The 25,710-nt window shown below is 41.0% G+C and overlaps 1 protein-coding gene across 1 annotated transcript; it reads right to left on the reverse strand.

The window, feature by feature from the left end:
- Nucleotides 1–1,992: 1,992 nt before the first annotated feature.
- On the reverse strand, nt 1,993–8,184 carry LOC132385125 (ATP synthase subunit g, mitochondrial-like). Its single transcript, XM_059956906.1, has 3 exons — nt 8,028–8,184; nt 4,902–5,062; nt 1,993–2,168 (listed from the first exon to the last, which is right to left on the reverse strand). Exons 1-3 carry the CDS (start codon nt 8,089–8,091, stop codon nt 2,070–2,072), a joined length of 324 nt encoding a protein of 107 aa, XP_059812889.1. The 5' UTR covers nt 8,092–8,184; the 3' UTR covers nt 1,993–2,069.
- Nucleotides 8,185–25,710: the final 17,526 nt, after the last annotated feature.

Consider the following 25,710-nt stretch of genomic DNA (forward strand, 5'->3'; position numbering starts at 1 on the left):
AGATATCAGACTAAATTCAATGAACATGACTGAATAGGCATTAATCTAAAGACTGGGAAACCCATCAATCTGTGTGTTTAATCACTGATTCCTGCAGTACCCAAGGAGCATTGGGCCCAGTGCACATTTCAACTATCCACTTTTTAAACTGAGTCCTGGGGCAAAACAAAAATCACTTGCTAGCATTCCAGAATCATTGAAACTAATTAACTTCAGCTATGTTAAGAATGTATGACTAGTAGTTAGCAGTAACTGAAGTCAAGCTCACATTTTCCTGGACCCATTATTTACAAATTCAATGCTTCATATTATAAAGATGCCACACAATGACAATTTTCCGTGCCCGCATTGTCTAATTGCCATGTAATGAAGCAGAGAAATCACAATATCCTGATCTTCTTGCACTTTGGATCTGTGTCTTTTTCAATTCTTCTAATACATTCTGGTATCTTGCCAGTTTCAAGCAGCCTTATGCTCTTCACCCACTGACATTCTTGATCTTGTCAGATATATCTAATAAAGCCCCCTTTTTCATCAAAAGCCATCTCCCTCCACAATCATGAATCTAGAAAGTTAACATCAAATTTGTCCTCCAATATATGTCAATTTTGCACTCTTCGTGCGTGAGTGTGGGCATTTTCCTCCTGCATCTTGTCTTTTACAACATTCAACAATTTCTCCTTTCTCCTGAGACCTCCTGTCCCATGATCCTTTCCCTTCTCCAGCTCTGTATCACTTTTGCCAATCACCTTTCCAGCTCTTAGCTTCATCCCACCCCCTCCAGTCTTCTCCTATCATTTTGCATTTCTCCCTCCCCCCACTACTTTCAAATCTCTTACCATCTTTCCTTTCGGTTAGTCCTGACGAAGGGTCTCGGCCGGAAACATCGACAGCGCTTCTCCCTATAGATGCTGCCTGGCCTGCTGTGTTCCACCAGCATTTTGTGTGTGTTGTTGATTCAACAATTTAAATTGTATTCACTTGCTCCTCCAAATACATTACTCATATCTCAATGAAAGCAAGTCAAGGAATTCTTCCCCACTTCCCACCTTCCTCAAAATAGGCTGCTTTCTGTACGGATACATAACCAAGAAATTGAGGCTCACCTTAAAACGGTCAGATTTTCCCCAATCATCCCTTCCCTCCCCCAGTAATTTATAAATTTACTCCCACCACCCTTCTTGAGATCCCACAGTACTAAACCAGGCCAAAAGGTGGATTATTTGGCTTCATTACCTCAACAAACCCAGTTTTGCTTACCTCATCTCACCGCAATTCCAGCTAATGAAGATCCAGCAAAGAGAATGCATTAATAAATCTGCAGCTCAAATATCCTTCCTTTCCTAAAACTTCAAAGATTAACAATGTTGTATGTAAAAATTCTTCCCACATTATTCAGAAACATCAAAAGAAAGCATTACTGGAACAAATCATAAGTAGGGCAAATTAGTAAAATATCAATTATCAGAATCCACTAACCATTTTATTCATAAAAGGTTTTAAAAAATATAACCATATAACAATTACAGCACGGAAACAGGCCATCTTGGCCCTTCTAGCCCGTGCCAAACGCTTACTCTCACCTAGTCCCACCGACCTGCACTGAGCCCATAACTCTCCATTCCTTTCCTGTCCATATATGTTGGCACCATCTTCAGCTTTTCAAATTCCAGATAGACGTCACATTACAACAGATAAAAATCCATTGTGCCTCAACTCCAATACTCACAGTCTAGTAAAAAAAATTAAAAGAACTGCTTCTAATTTAGCCCCTAGAACTGCCTCTAATGGCTTTATCACGATAGTGCAGCACTAGCTAAATTAATGTTTTGACATAACTGTAGTGAAATAAATGTATCTTGTGCCTTCCTTGAAATCTACTGGTAGTGAGTGTCAGAAGTGTAAAAATACCCTGATACACATCGCGATGAGCATAAAATGATTAATCAGAAGTGCAGTGTGTGAAACAAAAGGCAGCACCAGTATTTCAGGTCTTAATAATAGGTTTGTTTATTTTGAAATATTATGTTCATTCATACACAATGGAATGCTTGGTCAAACAGAGGAGCTCAGACATTATATCCAATCAGGCTTCCTCGGCCAATGACCTCACCAATGAAAAACCACATCAGAACTTCTGTGGCCACCAATGTATTTCTCAAGGCGTCCTGCAAGAGATAATCGAAAGGTTAGTGCAAGTATACTATGTTCAAACGTTAAAAACCTGAAGATTGTGGAAAAGAATGACAATACTGTAAACCTTGAATTTAACATGACTATCAAGCATTTGATTTGACTGTTTGATCTGTTTTTTTCTGTTTTGATTCTGATTTGGTCTGTTAATTTATATCAGCAGCAAAAACTTCACCCAAATTTCAAAAAAGGAGAATTTTCCAAAAAGAAACCACCCTGGAGATTTGAATGCAATTCTCAAACTGTTATCTATTGTTAACATCTCAATTCATATGTAAATTAACCCCTTCAGCTGGTCTTTCTTTGCTCTGCAAACCCTAGAAATCACCAGAAACAGCTGTGTGTAAAAATCTTCCTATAAACATTCGTTAAGATCAAATTATTAGTAGGGAAGGGAAATCAGAAATTCTGACTCATTCACCCAGCACTGACCCAAATAAATAGTTTGAAATTTCAAAACCCTGAAGTGGAATCCTCCTATATTTGTGCTCCATCAATGTTCATGATAGCTAAATATGACATTTATATAGTTTATTTAACAAGCCCTTATTCCATAACCTGCAATGTCAGCAGGCAAGAGCAGATGGCAGAGACTATTTACATATGAATGAAAAAGACAACAAAGACAGACTACAAACTCTGAAAAATACTATCTTCTCAGAGAAAAGGGATGTCATGACAGTTTTCCCATTAATCTCAAGTTTAAGGGAAACTATTATAACAAATTAGCTATGGGAGTCAAGATCTTTGAATAATATGCTTATATTCATATCACTTTGGTTATGAGATTTCCAACTGTAGTGTAGCAGTTAGTACGATGCTATTACAACTTGGGGTATTCCGGAGTTCAGTTCCGGTGCAATTTTGTAAGGAGTCTCAGTATGTCCTCCCCGTGGGATGCGTGGGTTGTCTCCAGGTGCTCCAGTTTCCTCCCACAGTCCAAAGACATATTGGGGTAAGTTAATTTGTCATAGTAAAGGTTTGGGTTAATCCGGGGTTTCCTGGGGCTCAAAGGGCCAGAAGGGCTTACACTGTGCTATATCGCTAAATTAAATTAAAGAGTTCAAATTTTCCAGGAATATATATATTTTTTTTTAATATACAAATAAAAATTCAAGCAGTATACAGGTACAATATTTAATAAGAACTGAAATGAGAACTAATGAAATACAAGTGAGCAGTTTCAACAATGTGGATTAACTCCTAATACACATTCTTGGATTACAACTCATGAGCCAGGAGTACTAGCATGAAAATTAAGTTTTGTTGTCTTGTTCCCACTTCATGGGAAAATGTTCCAGAGGAATTAGTAGTCACAATTTTATAGAGAAAAAAGAACTGATGGAAAGGCACCTGACAAATGGAGAAATAAGCAGGGACGTGAAATAGATACCATTCATTTCCTTGTCAACACATCTTATAGAAATTATTTTATAGAAATGAATAAAAATGCTGCAGGTCCCAGTGCCTTAATCACCCAGAGACACTACTCAGATAAGTTAGCTCACCACCACACTGATCAAGATTAGAACCTAATGGCTCCATCCAACACCAGATCACTTACCTATCAGATTACTTTTAACATTTTTGTTAAATGCTTTGTTAGATTTTAAATTAATGTACTGCTTTTCTTCATAAGTTGCTAGTATAGGCTGAACATGTTTGTTATGTTACATGCCTGAATTCTTTCTCTTCCAGCAACAGCAGGTGCTGACAAAACTGAATTACCATGTTTCCAAGCTAACATTGATCCAAGTCATCCCAATGCTTAATATTCAAATGTATGTACAATATCTTAATGCATTAAAGTAGGTGATAGATATGAAATGATACCAACGATGAATGAAGTATACACTACTGTGCAATAGTCTTCAAGCACGTATCTATAGTGAGGGTGCCTCACACTTTTGCACAGTACTGTAGTAATTTATGTATTGCACTGCACCGCTGCTGTAAAAAAAAAACAAATTTCATGACATGAGAGTGACGATAAACCTGAATCTGATATGGGTCTCTATAGTGGACTAAGAGTGGGAAAGGGGAAGGGAGAGGGGGCAGAACAGGAAGCATCAGAGACATTCTATAACGATCAATAAACCAATTGTTTGGAATCAAATTACCTTGCTTGGTGTCTCAGAGCTGGGCATGTCTGCACCCACACCACCCCCTACCCCAGCACTCCTTCTGCCACATTTCCCACACCCCTCCTGTCACACTCAACCCTTCACATTCCCAGCATCCTTTTCTCATGGCAGGTTTACAAACTCACTCTCCACTCAACATTGACAAATGGAGAGTACTGTACAGAAGTCTTAGGCACCCTAGTTTAAGACTTTTCCACAGAATTGTACAAGGAGGGATCAGAGAAACAGAAAGCAATTTCTTTAGCATAGTATCCCAAATCATGAAACACTTTGATGGCATGAACCAATTTCCAGAGTGATTAGTAAATAAATTCAGAGTAACTTGGCAAGGAAGCAAAAACAATTGTAAAAGCATGAGTTACAGTGACCTAAACCCTACAATTTTAAAAGAAATTACCCACATAAAATTTTCAATGATGTGGGTGCAAGGTAATGAATGAACTGAAGATTAGATACACTGTGCATGCCAATTTGATGAGAAATTACTGCAAATAGTGCATTTTTATCTTTCAATGCACAATTGAAGCTGCCACGATTAGAAAGTACTTCTCATCTCTTAGTTACCTTGACAGTTAGTTGTTTGTAAGTCCCAGCCTTGAAAGATGCAGCAAGGCCCTTAAAGCTTTCGATAGCCACAGGGATTTCACCGGGTGTTGGAGGACTCAGCTCTACCCGAGCATATTTCCAAAAAGTAGCTAGACGAGGCCTTGAATACTTAACAGCAGCTGCAAAACAAATATGCAACCAGGTTTTGTAAAATTCCAATACAAAAATCAATGAAAGAAAGCAAGTAGATAATTGCATCAAATATGGAAAATACAGGCCAGCAATTATCTAAAATAAATACCCAAAACACAACATTTAGTAAAATTTAAGGGAAAAAACACTAGTGACTGAAGTGGGTAATTCAAACTCTTTGTTCACTTTCCAAGCCTCCTGATCCCACAATAGGAGTAAATAACTGTATGAAGAAACTCAGCAGGTCAGGCAACATCTATGGAAAGGAATAAAGAGCTGATGTTTCAGGCTGAGATCCTTCATCAAAACTCATCTTCAAAATTTGACTATTCCCTTTATTCAAGCTCAGAAAGCAAAAGATGTATGTAACTTGCTTATGACTGAATAATCTATAACACTTCTTCAAAACTTTCCCATCTAATCCCACTTCTCTGCCATAAATCCACTTCACTGACATACTATATGCTATGAACTAAGAAAGCATAGTGACACATAACATTTTAAAAATGCATAAACAGTCAAAAGGTGAACATCTCCATTCATGCTAACAAACAAATGGCCCAACATACAAGTGCTAACATTTCAGGTCAAGACCAAGCTGTATACCTATATCTAGAGATCACTCCTTTGATGATAACAATGTGCATATTTTGGACAGGGAGGACAGGTGTTTTGAAAGTGGGGTTAAAGAAGCCATCTCTGTCAAACTGGAAAACCCATCCTTGAACAGAGGGGGTAGGGTATGACACAGCTACTTACAATATAGTACTAACATCTTTACCCCAGTGTCTCCACAACAGTTCACACCTCCATTCGTGAAAAGGTAAGACTAATGGCCCTCATTACTCTCTATAACTCTCATGTGATTTCTATACCTTTAAACAACTGAAGGGTTTATAAACCGAAAAATCTACCCACCATGGATCAGAACTGAAGCATCTCAGATGAGTGGTGAAATGGCTCCTGGACAACACAACAAATCCAGTTGCTCCAACTATTAACCTCTCTGGCCAAGATATGATCAGTTACATGATACAGCATTACACAGTTATTGCCAGTCAAAATTGGTGACAGCACCCTTCTTCCATTTCCCTCAAGACTGTTCCACCTTTCAATAAAATTACTGCTGACTTGATCTTTATGCTCAACTGTTTTCTCGCCTGATTCCATTGAAATCCAAGAATTGAATATACCCACGAGCATAAAGCAAAAATATAACTAAATGCATTTTAGAAAATTCCAAGTGATTCAAAACCTTAAGAAAATTTGTATCCGTCTTGTGGCCAACCTTTTGAGACTTGGTTTTTCATATACAGGAGTTCACTCTCATATCATCTGTTCTATCAAGCTCACATAGAAATGAGCATATTTCAGTCAGATCACTGCTTGATTTTGAATACCAAAGGGCAAACACTCATTGTGCACAATTTTCCCTAATATAATCAAGAATCTTGCTCAAGAAATAAGAACAGAAGTGCTGGAAATACTCAGTAGGCTGGGTAGTATCTGCAGAAAGAGAACTTAATGGTTCAGGTCTGCAGCCTTTCATTTTCAGGAATTAATCTGGTGAATCTATCAGCACCCAAAAGCAATTAAATCCTTCCGCATACAAGCAAAGCAAAATTGTACTCAATACTGAAAGTGCAGTTTCATTAATACCCTATACAATTGTATATAGACTTACTCACTTTTATACTCCATCCATCCATCTTGCACCAAGGGCTCACATCCCATTTATTTTCTAAGTAACTTTTGTAATTCTTAAAGCAGGATACCCAAACTCCCCTTAGGACCAACTTTAATAGGCTCACTTATCCCACTTAATTCTACAGTCCTCACATTTCCCCTATATTTTCATAGACATTTAACTAGTCTGGATATTTTAGGAGACTGTGTCCAGCTGACTATTTTCCTTTTCATCTATTCTTAGGTGAACAAACATGTAAGATTTGCTTCCTTCAAGAAAGTTATTAATATGGATTGTAAGGACCAACACTGCAGCAATAATCCCAATGCTGTCTTACAAGATGCAAGCAACACACACAAAATGCTGGAGAAACTCAGCAGGCCAGGAAACATCTTGTAGAAAAGAGTAAAATCATCAACGTTTTGGGCCAAGACCCTTCAACAGCACCAAAACGTCGACTCTACCAGGCCTGCTGAGTTCCTCAGGCATTTTGTGTGTATTGCTTGGACTTCCAGCATCTGCAGATTTTCTCTTGTTACAAGATAGATGTTGGGTGACATGAACATTTTCTGTTAACTTGTTGCCATCTTTCAACTCCCAAGAACAACAAGCTATTCTCTTCAAGAACAGGGGTTTTCATGGGCAGATCCCAGGCTAGGATTTAAGACAGACACACACACACAAGAGACTGCAGCTGCTAGAATATTGAGCAAAAAGGATATTGCTGAAGGAACTGTGTGAGTGTGAGAGATAGCGCCTCCCCGGACGCTGCCTAGAAAATGTCGACTGTATTTTCCTTCTATAAATGCTAGTTAATCCTCCAGCATCTGCAGTCTCTCGCGTTACTGAAATAAGTCATATACATTAAAAGACAGCACTGCTGAAAGCGAGGGGTTGTGGCCTTGGTTAACAGGTAGAGAGGCTAAAGCACAGAATATGAACGGGTTCTGTGGCGAGGACAGGCCCAGGCCCACAAACGGATGACCGCGGCCCGAAACGGAGTAAATGAAGATGCAGCCCACCACCGCCGCAGTGGCACCCAGCGTGCGCGATTTTTCCACTCCCTCACACGCGGCGCAACCGACCTAAAGGCCCGCGAATGCTCCCAGCCTCTTTGCCGTGGCTCCAGCCTAGGGCCGTCTAGTACCTGGTCAGCCGCGGCATTCCCTATCCCGTCCCACAGCATTTTGCTATAAAACCGAGCCTGTTCACTCGCTCAATCTCCCCGTCCTCTCCTCTCCTCCCTCCCAACCGTCCATCATTACCGCTGGCAAGCATCGGGGTCCCGGTCACCACCCTCTGCACCATCCGCCTCGCTGCCTGTGCCATCTTCACAAAGTCACCTCCGTGGGCTGCTGAAAGTCCCTAGCTATGAGCTGTCTATATTACTGCCTGACTGCGCGCCTTGTGTTTTCAATGATAGCCCATCAGGCGCATCATTGGCCAGCTAAATCACTGAGTTTAACGTCAGTATCTGGATTCAAGTAATTCGAGGATACAACTTTTCAATAAGTGCAGGTAAATAATAACTAAAAAGTAAAAGTATTTGTAACTTAAATGGTACATTAAACATAAAAGTAATTTCAAAAGAGAGTAAAACTTTCACCCACGATCTTTCTCAGACTCGCCTCAACACTGAACTGATTCCACAATCTATAGACTCACTGTCAATGTCTCAGTATTATTTAATTACTTATTATTATTATATTTTTTTATCTCTTCTCAGCTCAAGCTGTTAAAGCCTGTGGTTGTCAATTGCTATGAACCTTTGGATTGTTCTAATGGTGTTTAGTATTGTTGCTTTCTGAAGATTTACATAAATATTATCGTGTAAGCTTAATTGTTTAATATTTTGGAATGATACCAGTTGTAGAAATTATTATTGGGACACGTTCATGTTCCCGAGTGTTTCAACTTCCTCTTTTAATTCTGCATATTTCTGGTGTTTTCACTTACTGGTTTCTGTATGTTTTGTGTGTTCAGAATGGCTACATCTATTAAGTAAGTTGTTCTTGCTCGTTTATCCTGTAATATTATATCCAGATGGTCCTATCTGTAATAATCGACTGGTCGCAATATAATTTGTGGCACTCTGTCTCTAAAGCTGATCAAGCTTGTATTTATAGTAAGGTCTGGTGTCTTTTATGAGTTCGTATTTTAAAGCAAGATTTTGGTGAATGATGTTTGCTACTTGATTGTGCCCGTGTAAGTAATCAGATTGAGTTAAACTGCTGCAGGATCCTTTCTGTTGGATTCTTTCTGGTTTCTCTTGGCATTTTCTGCATTTATTGTCTTAAATTTTTATGGTCTTTTATTATGCATTTTTGATTTTTTTTGTGTGTGTGTGTTAACCACCTGGTCCTGTATTACCACAAGGAACCCCTCTTTTTCTGGGAAGAGGTCTCCAACACTGAAACACTTCCTTGTCGACATCTAGTCTGCTCAGATTGTGGGGATGTCTTCCATGGAGGGTTATGTTCTTCCGTTGGTTAACTTTTTCTTCAATAGTGATAATTCTTCAGTTTTCTGTTATGTGCTTTCATTTAAGTTTAGTGGTGTATACTTCTTATCAGAATTTCATAAGCTTGTGTGGAGAGCTGAAACCTGTTTTCATTGATGAAAATATATCCTTAATAGTTTTATCTGACTGTTGTGTAAATTTTTGTGTCTGTTATTTCTCTTCCTCCTTCCGTCCTAATCTAAGTGTGTTCGAGTGTACGTAGTGATTTCTAAAATTTGTTATTTCAGTTGTAAATTATTTCAGTTATTTCTTTGTAAATTTTCAACATCGGTTTGAACCAAGATATTATACCAAAAGGATACATTAATATGGGTGTACCAAAAGTTATATTGTTATATTTTTACCATTAAGCTCTGCTTGTGTATCCACTATAAGAAAAACACTGAAATGGTGTTCATGGAAGGACACTACAGAGGAAACCGCTGCTCTCCAAAAAAAACATTGCTGCAAATCTCAAGTTTGCAAAAGACCACCTGGACGTTCTACAATGCTTTGTGGACAGTTGAGACAAAAGTTGAACTTTCTGGTAGAAATGCACATTGCTATGTTTGGAGGGAAAAGGGCTCTGCACACCCACACCAAAACCTCATCCCAACTGTGAAGCATGGTGGAGGGAGCACCATAGTTTGGGGCTGCTTTGCTGCCTCAGGGCATGGACAGCTTGCAATTGTTGACAGGACAGTGAATTCAAAATTGTATCAAGACATTTTACAGGAGGACGTCAGGGTAGTTTAAGAGAAGTTGGATAATGTAACAAGGCAATGATCCAAAAGACAAGAGTAAATCATCAACAGAATGGTTTAAAAAGAAGAAAATTTGTGTTTTGGAATGGCCAAGTTAAATTCCTGACCTTAATCCTACAGAAATGTTGTGGAACAACCTGAAGCAAGCAGTTCATGCAAGGAAGCCCACCAACATCCAGAGCTGAAGCAGTTTTGTAAAGAGGAATGGCCTAAATAAATCAACAAATAAAATGTTTTTTTGTGTTATTTATTGAATTGGGTTATTTTTATCTACTTTTAGGACTTGCATGAAGATCTGATCACATTTTAGGTAATATTTATGCAGAAATAGAGAAAATTCTACAGGGTTCACAAACTTCCTAGCACCACTGTATATGTTTCATATTCATCCATTGGTTGTATTGTACCCTGCTGCTCAGTTTTATATTCTACTAGCTCTGTTGCACCTTTCTTTATGTTTAATGTTCTGCACTTATCTAGCCCAAAGTTTATATTTCAGAAAATAGTTGTACTATTTGAATTAATTGCTTTAGCTTTACTGATGAAGGAGCATATAATTTCAAATCGTCCATGTATAAAAGATGTGTCGAGGTATAATTCATTTGGTTGTTGCAGGGGCTCGCATACTCAGGGCAAATGCAGATTTAAAGGTGAAATTTGCAGGAAATGTAACAAAGTAGGACACATACAATGGACCATGCTGCTCAGAGGAAGTGCGAAGGTGACGAAAACAGTGGTCCGACAACAACAGTGGGATTGAGTTTAGGAGCCGAGAGGTAATGTTGCAGTTATATAGGACCCTGGTCAGACCCCACTTGGAGTATTGTGCTCAGTTCTGGTTGCCTCACTACAGGAAGAATGTGGAAACCGTAGAAAGGGTGCAGAGGAGATTTACAAGAATGTTGCCTGGATTGTGGAGCATGCCTTATGAGAATAGGTTGAGTGAATTCAGCCTTTTCTCCTTGGAGTGACGGAGGATGAGAGGTGACCTGATAGAGGTGTATAAGGTGATGAGAAGCATTGATCGTGTGGATAGTCAGAGGCTTTTTCCCAGGCCTAGAATGGCTAGCATGAGAAGGCACAGTTTTAAGGTGCTTGGACATAGGCACAGAGGAGATGTCAGGGGTAAGTTTTTTTACATAGAGAGTGGTGAGTGTGTGGAATGGGCTGCTGGTGACGGTGGTGGAGGCAAAAACGACGGGGTCTTTTAAGAGACTCCTGGACAGCTACATGGAGCATAGAAAAATAGAGAGCTATGGGTAAGCCTAGGTAGTTCTAAGATAAGGACATGGTCGACGCAGCTTTGTGAGTTGAAGGGCCTGTATTATGCTGTAGGTTTTCTATGTTTCTAACAGTTTTTGTAGGCAGTATATGTTAGAATGCTACTGATATATCAATCAGGCTGTTTTGGAGTGAAATGTGGCTTGGTTTTAAGCTGAAAGAAAATTCAAGGAGCTTCGGGGAATTTGCAAGCATTCAGATTTTGTGAGTATAAAGAACCAGAATCTAAAAAAGACAGTGCTCACAAGGATACTAGTAAAAGTAATGGGATTAAAATTGCTATCATTAATTGCTGCAGTATAGAAGGAAAATCGGCTGTGATTAATTCATTTATTGAAAGACCAGGAAGACAGAAGACAGGAAAGTGCCAGGCCCAGACGGTGCGTTGCCCTCCTGCCTGAAGACCTGCGCTAACCAGCTGGCCCCCATCTACACACGGATCTTCAATAGATCACTGGAGCTGTGTGAAGTCCCTCATTGCTTCAAGCGCTCCATTATCATTCCAGTCCCTAAGAAACCCACTATCAAGGGACTAAATGACTACAGGCCTGTTGCTTTGACATCTGTGGTCATGAAGTCCTTTGAGAGGCGAGTGTCGGCTCACCTGAAGGACATCATGGGCCCCCTGCAGTTGGCTTATTGGGCAAATAGGTCAGTGGATGATGCGGTCAACATGGGACCGCATTACATTCTACAACACCTCGACAACCCAGGAACTTCTGTGAGGGTCCTGTTTGTTGACTTCAGCTTGGCGTTTAACACCATCATCCCAGAAATCCTCCCCTCCAAACTCACCCAGCTTACTGTCTTCCCCCGCCATCTGTCAGTGGATCACAAGCTTCCTGACTGACAGGGTGCAGCAAGTGAGGCTGGGGAGCATCATCTCTAACACCCGGACAATCAGTACTGGTGCCCCCCCCCCCCCAAGAATGTGTGCTCTCCCCACTGCTCTCCTCCCTTTACATTAATCACTGCACCTCACAGGATCCATCTGTTAAACTCCTGAAGTTTGCAGACGACACAACTGTCATTGGCCTTATCCGAGGCGGTGACGAGTCTGCATACAGACGGGAGGTGGAACGGCTGGCCCGCTGGTGTGGTCAGAACAATCTGGAACTAAATACGCTCAAGACTGTGGAGATGACAGTGGACATCAGGAGGAGCCCCCACTCACTATACTCAACAGTATTGTGTCTGCTGTGGAGACCTTCAGATTTCTGGGTGTCACAATCTCCCAGGACCGGAAGTGGACACCCAAGGCGGACACTCTTATCAAAAAGGCTCAGCAGAGGTTGTATTTCCTGCGTCAACTCAGGAAGTACAACCTGCCTCAGGAGCTGCTGATTCAATTCTATTCAGGACTAATCCAGTCTGTTCTCTGTTCGTCCATCACTGTCTGGTTTGGATCAGCTACCAAACAAAATGAGAATAGACTCCAAAGAACCATCAGGCCTGCGGAAAGGATTATTGGTGTGAAGCTGCCCTCGATCCAGGACTTACATGCATCTAGAGTCAGGAAGGGAGCAAGCAGCATTATTGTAGACCCATCACACCCTGGACATCACCTGTTCCAACTCCTTCCTTCTGGTAGGCGCTTTAGATCACTGTATGCCAGAACAAATAGGTACAAGAACAGTTTCTTTCCGTATGCCATCAGTCTTGACCACTTGAATTTTAGTTTATTATAAATCAAGTCCACCTGTACATTCAGTGAGGTGGACATCATTGTATATAGTTTATTTACACTATTGTTTTTGTTTGCTTTTAGTTCTGTACAGAGAGAGCTCAGGGAAACCGGCATCAAACTCCCTGTATGTGTCCTCATACTTGGCGATAATAAAGGATTCTGATTCTGAAACTGAAAATTCTGACATTCTAATTGGGTTCTGAACCTTGGCTTGGTCCCTCAATAAAATCTGCTGAGATATTCCCTCCCCATCTCTAAATTTTTAGAAAGGACAGAAACTCTCAAGGAGGCGGTGTTTTTATTGGTGCAAAAGAACTGACTTAGGCAGCGATTCTGAGCAAATCTGGTGTCAACGACACTTCAGGGACAGATGGTCCAGATCGGGAGCTTTTATCGTCCATCTGATGCAAAGTCTGGGCCTCTTTTAGACCTTGAATCAAACGTTTTCAAAATAAACACATCATCGCACTCTCTGTTTATCACCCTTGGGGGTGATTTTAATGCCCCAGGTGTAGATCAGAATGATAGCACACAAAGTGAACCAAAAGGTGCTCTTCAGGAAGCCCTGGCTGATCTGTCTCAGAAAGTCACTTTTCATACCAGATGTGATCATACAAGTGGCACTGAAAACACCTTAGATCTATTGCTGACTTTGCATCTAGATTTAATAAAAGAGGTTTCACCTAGTGCTGGAATTAGTGATCATTTTATTATTCAAGTAAAACTGCACACAAAGACTAAAGTTACTCCTAAACCACCTCATAAAATTCCCCTATGGAGAAAGATGAAGGGGTGAGGAATTCAAAGACTTAGCAAAACAACTTGGGAAAGACTTATTTAACTTACAACTAGACAAAAGATCTGTTGAAGACAACTGGGTGTGGCTGAGAGACTCACTAAATGATATTGTTACAAATCATGTTCCTCATAAACTCATTAAGGGCGGTATGCATCCTCCTTGTTTTTCAGCAAAGCTAAAACCTCTCTGCAGTAAGAAAGAGAAATTTTACATCCGTGCCAAGGAAAGTGGTACAAGACTGGATTGGGACAAGTTCACCAGGATGCAAAAGCAAGTCGACCGTCCTGCTAGGAGTGCTCATAGACAACATGTTTCTTCAATTCTTGAAGGAGAGCATCCTAAGGATTTTTGTGAAATCCAGATGGACAGACAACACTGTGTCCAGACGCTTAAGGTGAACAACTGTCTGATCACTGAGGACCAGGAGAAAGCAGAAGCTCTTGCAAACCAATTTCAAAATGTCTTTACCCGGGAAGATACGGAACCTTCTTTTTTTCCTGATCTACTGCCCAGCCCGTATATTGATATGCCTCCTATTGAAATTGAGGTTGACGGTGTCAAAAAGTTATTGCTCAGCATCAATACGACAAAAGCTATTGGGCCAGACCAAATTCAGAATCAAGCCCTCAAGATCACAGCTGAAGAACTGGCTCCTGTTCTGCAGTTTATCTTCCAGCAGTCGCTCGACTCAGGTGATCTTCCTCTGGATTGGAGAAAGGCAAATGTCACCCCTCTCTTTAAAAAGGGTTCAACCACCAATCCAGCAAATTATCGTCCTGTTTCATTAACAAGCACTTGCTGCAAACTCTTGGAGCATATAATTGACAGCAATCTGATGAGGCACCTTAGCAGATATAACATTCCTGCTGACAACCAGCATTGCTTTTAGGAAGCATAGATCATGCGAGTCTCAGCTTATCCTGACAACAATTGACCTGGCCAAAATCTTTGATAACAATGTCACCACTGATTTAGTAGTACTCGAGTTCTCTAAAGCATTCACTGTCATTTCCCACCAAAGATTACTTCGGAAGCTCGACTTCCACTGTGTTCGCTTTAATACTAAAAGATGGATCGTCTTCAGCATGTGTGCGTGAATGGTAAAAGCTCTGAATGGCGTCCAGTATTAAGTGGTACACCCCAGGGCACAGGGCTGGGCCCACATTTGTTTTCACTTTACATTAATGACATCCATGAAAAAGTCACAAGCACCACTAGACTTTTTTGCTGATGACTGATATACCGTCCAATTAAGTCAGCTGATGATGAAGATGCTCTCCAAAAAGATCTTGATAGTATGGTTGAGTTGTCACAATAATGGGTTCAATCCTTCCAAATGTGAAAACATGCGTGTCACCAGGAAGAGAAAAACAGGTAAAACATCATATAAAATCCTGGGTGTCACCCTTGACTGAGAGAGTGAGCGGGAGAGAGAAAAAGAGAAAGAAAAGCCGGGATCGGAAGAAAAGCAGAGATCAAAGTAAATCCAAGAGAAAAGCCAAGAAAAGGAGAAGAAAGGTGTCCAGAGCTGTCAGAACCACCTCTTGCAGTCTCAGAATCAACTCCTACAACTGCCATGGAGACCCTAGAACCTGAGATTGTTTCACGGCCACAGATCTCTCCTGCCAAGCAGAGAGACTTTCCCCCTCTTCACAAGAAAGATATTATCCCACAAGAGTAAGAAATCTTCCACAGCGATTAAATCTTGAAGCCTGAATAGGACAATTTGAAATTTACTATGCTGTTTATAGTAGTTGTATTATATGGTATATGGTGTATGTAGTTGAGATGCATTCTATATTGAGTTGGCGTTTATAGCTAAACAGGGAGGAGTGTTGTGTATTTAATAGTTTAGTAATGTTTGAGTAATATTGTAAATATATCATTCGAGTAAACATTCAGTGTTTACATAATTCATTGAGGTTATATGAAAAGAAAGTAAATTACGTCATCGCGTGATAAGTGCGCGCCTCGCTTAAAGTTAAAAACGGAACTAAGACACAATTTTTAGGCTCCCTTGTTCTAATCCGATTAGTTTTATGTTTGGGGGGGGGAAGGTTTCAAAACATAACAAAGTTGTCATCAAATTAAACTTAAATCTACACCAGAAACAATTTTACAGGGTGGCAGCAGTCCAATATAATTTGCCTTCAAGTTAGTTTAAGGACTTTCAATTATAGTGTATGGCAATATTTATCTCATGTTTTCAGTCATTCAGGTCATTGTAGTAAATCAAGGCAACTGGACTTGCTGTGTTGTCTGGAAGCCGTCTCACTACTCATCCGAGAGGCTTCTCCAGTTCTAATCTACAGTGGGTAGTTTTCCGGGTCGTAAACTCTTGAGTTGTTTAAAGGTACAGCAATCACGAGGGTCATTAGGAGTCATAGAGTTAACTATGAGAGGATCATTAGTCTTATCTCTGCATGAATAGAGGTGTGAGAGATGCCAGGTTAAAGATGTTCCGACTACACTGTAAGTAGCTGATAGCTGGTGTTGTACTCCAATCCCCTCTTTCCATGGATGGGTTTTCCAGTTTGACTAAGATATCTTCTTTAACCCCTCTTTCAAACCACCTGTCCTCCCTGTCCAAAATCTGCATATTGTTATCAAAGGAGTATCCTTTGTCCATTAGGTGTAGATAACCAACCGTGCCTTGACCTGAGGTGTTAGCCCTCCTATGTTAGACCATAAGATATAGGAACAGAATCAGGTTTATTATCACCGGCATGTGACGTGAAATTTCTTAACTTAGCAGCAGCAGTTCAATGCAATACATAATTATGCAAAGAGAAAAAATAATAAATGAAATAAAAAATAGTAAATAAACAAGTAAATCAAAGATGTAATTGAATAGATGTTTTTAAATGTGCAAAAACAGAAATACTATACATTAAAAAAGTGAGGTAGTGTCCAAAGCTTCAATGTCTATTTAGGAATCAGATAGTAGAGGGGAAGAAGCTGTTCCTGAATTGCTGAGTGTGTGTCTTCAGGCTTCTGTACCTCCTACCTGTTGGTAACAGTGAGAAAAGGGCATGCCCTGGGTGCTGGGGGTCCTTAATAATGGATGCTGCCTTTCTGAGACACCACTCCCTAAAGATGTCCTGGGTACTTTGTAGGCTGGTACCCAAGATGGAGCCTCCTAGATATACAACCTTCTGCAGCCATTCGGCCCATTGAGTCTGCTCCGCCATTCAATCATGGGCTGATCCAATTCTTCCAGTCATCCCCACTCCCCTGCTTTCACCCCATACTCTTTGATGCCCTGGCTAATGAAGAACGAATCTATCTCTGCCTTAAATACACCCAATGACTTGGCCTCCGCAGCCACTCATGGCAACAAATTCCACAGATTTACCACCCTCTGACTAAAGTAATTTCTCCACATCTCAGTTCTAAAAGGATGTCCTTCAATCCTGAAGTCGTACCCTCTTGTCCTAGACTCCCCTACCATGGGAAATAACTTTGCCATTTCTAATCTGTTAAGGCTTTTTAACATTTGGAGTGTTTCTATGAGATCCCCTCTCATTCTCCTGAACTCCAGGGAATACAGCCCAAGAGCTGCCAGACATTCCTCATATGGTAACCCTTTCATTCCTGGAATCATTGTCGTGAATCTTCTCTGAACCCTCTCCAATGTCAGTATATCCTTTCTAAAATAAGGAGATCAAAACTGCACACAGTACTCTAAGTGTGATCTCATGAGTGCCTTATAGAGCCTCAACATCACATCCCTGCTCTTATATTCTATACCTCTAGAAATGAATGCCAACATTGCATTCGCCTTCTTCACCACCGACTCAACCTGGAGGTTAACCTTTAGGTTACCTTGCACAAGGTCTCCCAAGTCCCTTTGCATCTCTACATTTTGAATTCTCTCCCCATCTAAATAATAGTCTGTCCATTTATTTCTTCCACCAAAGTGCATGACCATACACTTTCCAACATTGTATTTCATTTGCCACTTGTTTGCCCATTCACCTAAACTATCTAAATCTCTCTTCAGGCTCTCTGTTTCCTCAATACTAACCGCTCCTCCACCTATCTTTGTATTGTCAGCAAATTTAGCCAAAAATCCATCAATCCCATAGTCTAAATCATTGACATCAATCGTAAAAAGCAGTGGTCCCAACATCAACCCCTGTGGAACTCCACTGGTAACCGGCAGTCAGCCAGAATAGGATCCCTTTATCAAGTCAAGTCAAGTCGCTTTTTACTGTCACTTCAACCATAAACTGTTGGTACAGTACACAGTAAAAACGAAATAATGTTCCTCCAGGACCCTGGTGCTATATGAAACAGCATGAAACTACACTAGACTATGTGAGACAACTCAAGGCTACACTAGACTACGTAAAACAACACAAAAACTACACTAGACTACAGACCTACACAGGAACACAAAGTGTACAAAATAGTGCAGAGCAGTACAATAATTAATAAATAAATAAATAATAAACAAGACAATAGGCACAGTAGAGGACAAATTTCAAAATAATAATAAATGATGTAGATGTCAGTCTAGACTCTGGGTATTGAGGAGTCTGATGGCTTGGGGGAAGAAACTGTTGCACAGTCTGGTCGTGAGAGCCCGAATACTTCAGTACCGTTTGCCAGATGGCAGGAGGGAGAAGAGTTTGTATAAGGGGTATGCAGAGTCCACAATGCTGTTAGCTTTGCAGGTGCAGCATGTGGTGTAGATGTCTGTAATGCTACTTCCTTCAGAACCTGAGGGTGCATTCCATCAGGTCCAGGAGATTTATCCACCCTCAGACCATTAAGCTTTCTGAGCACCTTCTCAGTCGTAATTTTCACTGCACAAACTTCACTTCCCTGACACGCTTCAATGTCCGGTATACTACAGATGTCTTCCACTGTGAAGACTGATTCAAAATACACATTCAGTTCCTCTGCCATCTCTGCATCTCTCATTACAATATCTCCAGCGTCATTTTCTATTGGTCCTATATCTACCCTCGACTCTCTTTTCCACTTTATTTACTTAAAAAAGCTTTTAGTATCTTCTTTGATATTAATTGCCAGCTTCCTCTCATAATTGAACTTTTCCTTCTGAATGCCCTTCTTAGTTTCCTTCTGCAAGTCTTTAAAAGCTTCCCAATCCTCTATCTTCCCAATCCTCTATCTTCCCACTAGTTCTGGCTTCCTTGTATGCCCTCTCTTTTGGTTTTACTTTGGCTCTGACTTCACTTGTCAGCCACGGTAGTGTCCTTCTTCCCTTTGAAAATTTCTTCTTATTTGGAATATATCTGTCTTGCACTTCCCTCATTTTTTGCATAAACTCCAGCCATTGCTGTTCTGCTGTCCTTCTTGCAGATGTCCCTTTCCAGTCAACCTTGGCCAGTTCCTCTCTCATGCCATTGTAATTTCCTTTACTCCACTGAAATACTGACTCATTGGATTTTATTTTTTCCTTCTCAAATTTCGATGTGAACTCGATCATATTGTGATCACTCCTTCCTAAGACTTCCTTAACCTCAAGCTCTCTTAACACCTCTGGATCATTGCACAACTCCCAATCCAGCACAGGTGATCGCCTAGTGGGCTCAACAACAAGCTGTTCTAAAAAGCCATCCCTTAAACATTCTACAAATTCTCTCTCTGAGATCCACAACTGACCTGGTTTTCCTAATCCACTTTCATGTTAAAATCCCCAGTGATTATCATGACATTGCCCTTCTGACATGCCTTTTCTATCTCCTGCTGTAATTTGTAATCCACATCCCAGCTGCTGTTTGGAGGCCTGTATACAACTGCCATTAGGCTCCTCTTACCCTTGTCATTTCTTAACTCAACCTATAGAGACTTTACACCTTCCAATCTTATGTCATCTCTTTCCACTCTCAGTCCATTATTTGTTGCTTTATGTTTTAATTGCCCTGTAACTCATGCCACTGGTTTTGATTAAGCCTCATCTCCTGCCTATTCTTTCTTTAATCTCTGTTGCACGCTATCTTTGATTTATTTCTGTTTTCCTTTTCCTCAGCCCTATCACTCCGGCTCCCATCCCCCTGCCAAATGTTGGACCATCCTTCAACATCAACTTCAAGCGAACCGTGCTTTCTCCCGCACGGCATTTTTACTCTTCTGTACCATTCCTTGAGAGCTTCTTCTCTCACTCCACTACTGCTCATGTTCCCGTGCCCAGTCTTCCTGCTTGATCTTCGCTAATTGTTTATTGCGCTTCTAACTCTAGGGAGTTAGAACCCTGCATCTCGGTCTGATTAACAGCATCGCTGATCTCTCCGATATTTTCTTTCCCATTCACTTTCCATTGGATTCCATACATTAACCCTTACAGCTCAACAAACTATCTGCTGGAGAAACTCACTGGGTCGTCAGCCTCCACACGCAGACCCCGTTGTCACCCGAACCGCTGAGTTCCTCCAGTAGATTGGTTGTTGCTCTAGCTTCCAGCCTCCGCAATCTCTTGTGTTCTCTTCCAGCTCCTTCCTGTGTCCTCCCAGTTCCTGGCCGACTGTCCTCTATCATGAACACATAAAGCACTGGTGAACCTCAACAGTGTCATGCAGAGTGTCAATAGAGGGAAATGTCTTCTGATATTGATTGGCAAAGAGTCTGTAACTGGGACTTATAGTTTACAGACACAAACCTTCACCCATAGGGATAGGTTCAGTCAGGTTATTGCGTATTTCACAATCCGATCAGTATCAGCAAGAGATAAAAGCCTCGAAACCAGGGGTCACATATTGTACTGTATCGCCCCTTTCTCAAGTAGTTATTTGCCTCGTCTTTTTCCTTATTCTGTCCTGTCAGCACAATTACCTCATCCCACCCATCGGACAATATTGTTGCAGATCCATTCTCGTTCGCATTTCCGCTTCCCTCCCGTCTTATCCTTGACGCAAGCGGTCGCTTGAGGGCTTTTGCTGTCAAAACAGAAGAATAAACAAAGGTTTAGTGAATGGCACGGTGTTCACGCAGCCTCGGCTTCAATCCTGATCTTTGGTACTTCTGCGTAGAATCTGGCTGTTCTCAGTGTGATCGCGCAGTTTTCCTGCAGGCATTCTTGTTTTCCCCAAAGGTGTGCAGGTTTGTAGATTATTTGGACTTTACTACTGTGTGGGTGAGGGACAGAATCAGGAGAGTTATTGGAAATCTAGGGAGAATAAATGGGATTATTGTCGGATCGGTGGAAGTGGATGTGCCGGCTCAGTCTTGCTGGACTACTATGTGATTCAGGTTCCGTCCATTGAATATCCGTCCTGTAGGAGGCTCTATCGAGCACGCGGACTTAAACGTCCAAGTCGAGTTCAGGAGTCCTACGTCAGGATGGCAGAAGGGCAAACGTTAGCATAGACTCTGGAACGTGCAGAGGCCAGAGCTTCCGTCCCGCTATCCGCCCACTCACTTCGCAGGTCCTTGTGCCGTAGTAGGGCGTCTCGGTTACCAACCCTTGGCCAATGCCCGACAGGTTCCGAGATGGAACGAAGTGATTTGACCGCTGGGGTTCAGAATGGTGGGCTGTCGAAACGCCTCAGCCTTCCTGTGTTACAACAGTAAACTATCTTCATCTGGAGTGTTTTTTTAAAGGATTATTCCTGCCTTCCTCAGTAAATCTATTGACCGGTTTAATCTCTCATGGGGTTCAACCTGCAACAATAAATCTGCACGTTCTGAACCTGACATGATCACTGGGAAGGAAAATCGTGGAAGGTGCTTCACTTTTAGTTGATGAGACCTGGAAGTATGTTGTAGAAATGTTACAAATAATTCAAAGTGCATCATTGCCCATTAATGGTAAAACGCTCTGCTGTTTTTGCATTTGTCGCTGTATTTGTTGTTGTATTTATTATTACCATGTGTATTGTCAACTCAGACATTCACGCGAGCAAGTAATTTCATTGCACCCTGGTGTATATGGTTAAAAAAAATCTGGATCTTCTCGCAGCCAGTGATACTGACATTTCATTTCAACATTGTATATCAACACTTGGTATCTTGCTTTTGTACGGCCGGTGTTTCGAGGGTGTTTATTAGCGTAGGGTTCGTCCTTGTTTAACTTTCGGGAAACCGTGGGCAAATCTGGGACACTTGCGGTTTCTCTACCAACTGTGCGGGGTGGGGAAGAATATATGTTAGACTGGTAACCAAGCTTTCTCGACCTTGCTCAAACGCCCGGGGAAAAGGTCTTTGCCCTGATAGATTAGCTCTCTCAGTCGGGACTTCCCTCCTTTCATCTCCCCAAAAGCAATATTTCCTAGACCCTGATCGACCCACAATGTGCGTATTCTATCTTTGCGTTAAGTATTTCCATAAATGTTCCCTTCCCTATCTCCCGTCTGCTCTTTCAGTCCTGAAACGTCAATTGCCCATTCCTCTCAGTAGTTCCCACTTTTGACCTGCTGCATTCCTTCTGCGCTTTATATTACTCCTGTGAACACCAACCAGTCCCCGTCTCTATATTAAATCAGCTCCTGATATGCCTCGTCCTTACAAGGGTAAACCCGCTTTGGGACCGACGCTGTTTTTTTATTCCCCACTGGGCCCGTGGCTTCAGCAATTTGTCTGCGGGCCGGGGAAGCCGACCGTCTCGTATTAGCATCCTCTGCTGAGTGCCACTCTCTGTGTTGGCTGTGGTCCTTCGTGATTTCCCCGTTTATGGCTTCGGATTCATTTATTTAATGCTCATTCACAAACTCCCTCCATTCTCTGGAGAGTCCATTGTTCATGATCCAAAGGGTGTCGCGCTTCACAGATGTTGCGGTTGTTTTCCTGAGTGACCTACCTGGTGAAGTTAACTGAACATTCTGTCGACCATCACTTGTAAGTGATCGGTAGATACGACTGTATGGTAGCGCGGAGCCTGCCGGTTGTTTGGTAACCCTTCATTTACACCGTTGCTTCCAAGCTGGCGACACCTATTTATCTGTTGCACCATGTTTGTTGTGGCCGTAATAAAGACGAATCTCGTGCTGACGCTTGCTATGGTCTTACACACAAGGAAATCTGCAGATGCTGGAAATTCAATCAACAACACACACAAAATGCTGGTGGAACGCAGCAGACCAGACAGCATCTAGAGGAAGAAACACTGTCGACGTTTCGGGCCGAGACCCTTCGTCAGGACTAACTGAAAGAAAAGATAGTAAGAGATTTGAGAGGGAAATCCGAAATGATAGAAGACTATGGTCTGCCTGAGTGTTTATGATCGGCATCACTCGAACTGCATAGTGGCGAATATCCCAAATGTTTAAATCACGGCCTGGTATGGAAACACCAATGCCATAGAAAGTGGTAGTTACAGCCCAGTCTATCACAAGCAAATCCCTCCTCACTATACATAGCAGGCATATTCTATCATTAACGACACACAACACTCAGGTCATAACCTCTTCTCGCTACTACCATTGGGCAGGAACTACAGAAGCCTTGGGTTACACACCACCGCTGTGGATAGCTTCATTCATCACTATTCTGTAATGATTCTATCACCTACAGACTCACTTTCATGTGCTCAATAGTGATCTGTTTATATTTTTTTCTTGTAAATGCTTGCAAGAGAATTAATTTCAAGGCAGTGTATTGTAACATATCTTAATAATTGATAATAAATTTACTTTGAACTCACCGCATCACTCACTCTCAACATCTCAATCAAGAGGACCAGGATACTGGAAAAGCAGTGAGACTCTGGCCAGAACAAATAATCCCAGTGATACAGCCCCAAAGAATAGCCTTAAAACTCTTGTACAGGGTAGGGTCAATTATTGTAGATATTGTTGACTATCTAGGTACTCTACAACGGGTGTTAGCAGCCTCCATTTATTCAGCCCCTATGTCTACCTTCACAGTCTCCTCCCCCCTTTACTTATCTCAACCACTTTGACATACTGTCTCCCAACTCTACTCCCCCACCTGGCTCCATCTACACACCATCCAATCCTCACTTATTTGCACCTGTCTACCCTTACCTCACTTCTTTATACTGGTTATTTCCCCTCTACACTTAGTCCTGATGTCAGGTCCCAACCTGAAACTACCCCTCTATCTGCACAGAGGCTGCCTGACCAGAGCTCCTCTAACTCCTGTTTCCAATCAGCTTCAAATAAATTTTCATCTCCCTGTTACAGGTGATCACCCAACTTGAAGCAACACAATGGATTTTATCAGTCCATAAGGATGTTTTTTGAAAGTAATCTAGACAATATTAGATCACCTGCTTGTCATACCTTATGAGCTGAAGTGTCAAAGAAAGGAATTGTATAACAGCAGTTGATTGAATAAGATGCACTTTGCACTGGCATCCATAGTTAATTCCCCCCCCCCCCCCAATAACACACCCAAAAATCAGTACTGCACCAGCCACAGCATTCACAGGCTTTTTAACAAAAGCCTTGGCAGAAAAGAAAATACACAAAAGGTACAAACTCGATTACAAAACTGGCAGGTTTTTTAGTGAACCTAAAACATGTTTAATGAATGATCAGGAGGGTCAGCTTGTAGTTCAGTCACACTCCAGCCCCAGTAAATTTGAAATGCAAGATGCTTTATACATCTAATGCTTTGGTGCAATAATTTGCTGATGTAATTTCCCAATAAGACCAAGTGAGGAACAACATGACACAGAAAGTTACTGAACAGAGAATCAAGCAGGTAATGCAATTTTCGCATTCACCAGCTTCAATGCCATCAAGAACATGACACCAATCACATTTAATGCTTGAGAAGATATCGATACGAATAAAATACAAGGAATTTGGAAAATAATGCTGATCTACTTTAGAATTTTGATACTGAATAAACTTTTTAATGAACAATGGCTTCAATTTATGAATTATTTCCATGCTTACAGGTAAATTTAAAGCATCTCTGAGCATACGTCTCACCTTTCAAAGGATTGGGTGAGATTTACCCATCTCTTTCCCTTCTGAATAATAATTCTAGCGGTCTTCACAGAAACATGATCAACAATAATGATTTCATTCCACAGTCCTTCAGTATCACAACTTCAATATCTGCCAACCTCTAGACGATGCTGGTGTATCAAAATTGCAAAGCATAGCAAGGTAACTACATCTTTGAAGCATGCAGTCATACCTGAAGTTTTAATCCTAATCTTTCATTCATTATACTGTCAAGGCTACAGTAGTGAACAAACTAATGAAAACAGCAATGATGTAGAAGTAGGATAGGTGCAAAATCATTGCTCATTCCTGTACAATTCAAATCTTCAAGCAACTTACAAATCTTAAATATCTTCTGTGAAAATTTCTATACGATGTTATAAGAATTCAAAATAATGGGTGTAATCTCATAAATAACGTTAACATTCAAATGTTCACAGGTGATTATAAGTATTCCAAAAGTAAAACAGTACAGTTCCTGTAAGTCAAGAATAAAACAGAAAATGCTGGAAAATGTCAAATATCTGTGGAGAGAAAGAGTTAAGGGTTCAGCCTGATGACCTATCACATAACAGGATGGCTCCAGAACTATTCAGCACAAAGCTAGATCTGACATAAGAGAAGGATTTGTGCTTAGTTAACTTAGTAAGTTGTGCGAAGTTATAGCATTCTCCTAAATGAAGGTAAAATGTGATAAAGTTTTCCTTAACAATAATAAAGGCTGCTTTAATCTTACATTAAGCAAGAATTTCTATGCAGTGGAAAATAATGAATTAAATGTTTGCATCCAATCTTCCAATCTCCTTCCAATCTCTATCTCCACAAGACTCTACCGAAAAACAGAAAGCACTCAGACCTTTTATGAAACAAAATGAAATCATTAAAAGGTCAAAGGAAAATCCTTTAAAATTTTCCTTGAAAGGCCCAAATATATGGAGTTCAGCGTGTCACAACTCAACAGAACATGTGGCCTGCAAGATCCCATAATCAGTATTTTAAGGCAGCAAGTGGGGCAGTGAATTTAAAATGTGTGC

The sequence above is a fragment of the Hypanus sabinus genome, chromosome X2, assembly GCF_030144855.1.
Source record: "Hypanus sabinus isolate sHypSab1 chromosome X2, sHypSab1.hap1, whole genome shotgun sequence".
Lineage (NCBI taxonomy): Eukaryota > Metazoa > Chordata > Chondrichthyes > Myliobatiformes > Dasyatidae > Hypanus > Hypanus sabinus.

Excerpts from the sequence above, each read along its gene's own strand:
- LOC132385125 (XM_059956906.1), bottom strand. The coding sequence starts at position 8,091 with ATGGCACAGGCAGCGAGGCGGATGGTGCAGAGGGTGGTGACCGGGACC. Across the intron at positions 5,063-8,027 it reads GACCCCGATGCTTGCCAGCG|CTGCTGTTAAGTATTCAAGG; the intron begins GTAATGATGGAC and ends TTTGTTTTGCAG. Across the intron at positions 2,169-4,901 it reads ACAAACAACTAACTGTCAAG|GACGCCTTGAGAAATACATT; the intron begins GTAACTAAGAGA and ends TATCTCTTGCAG.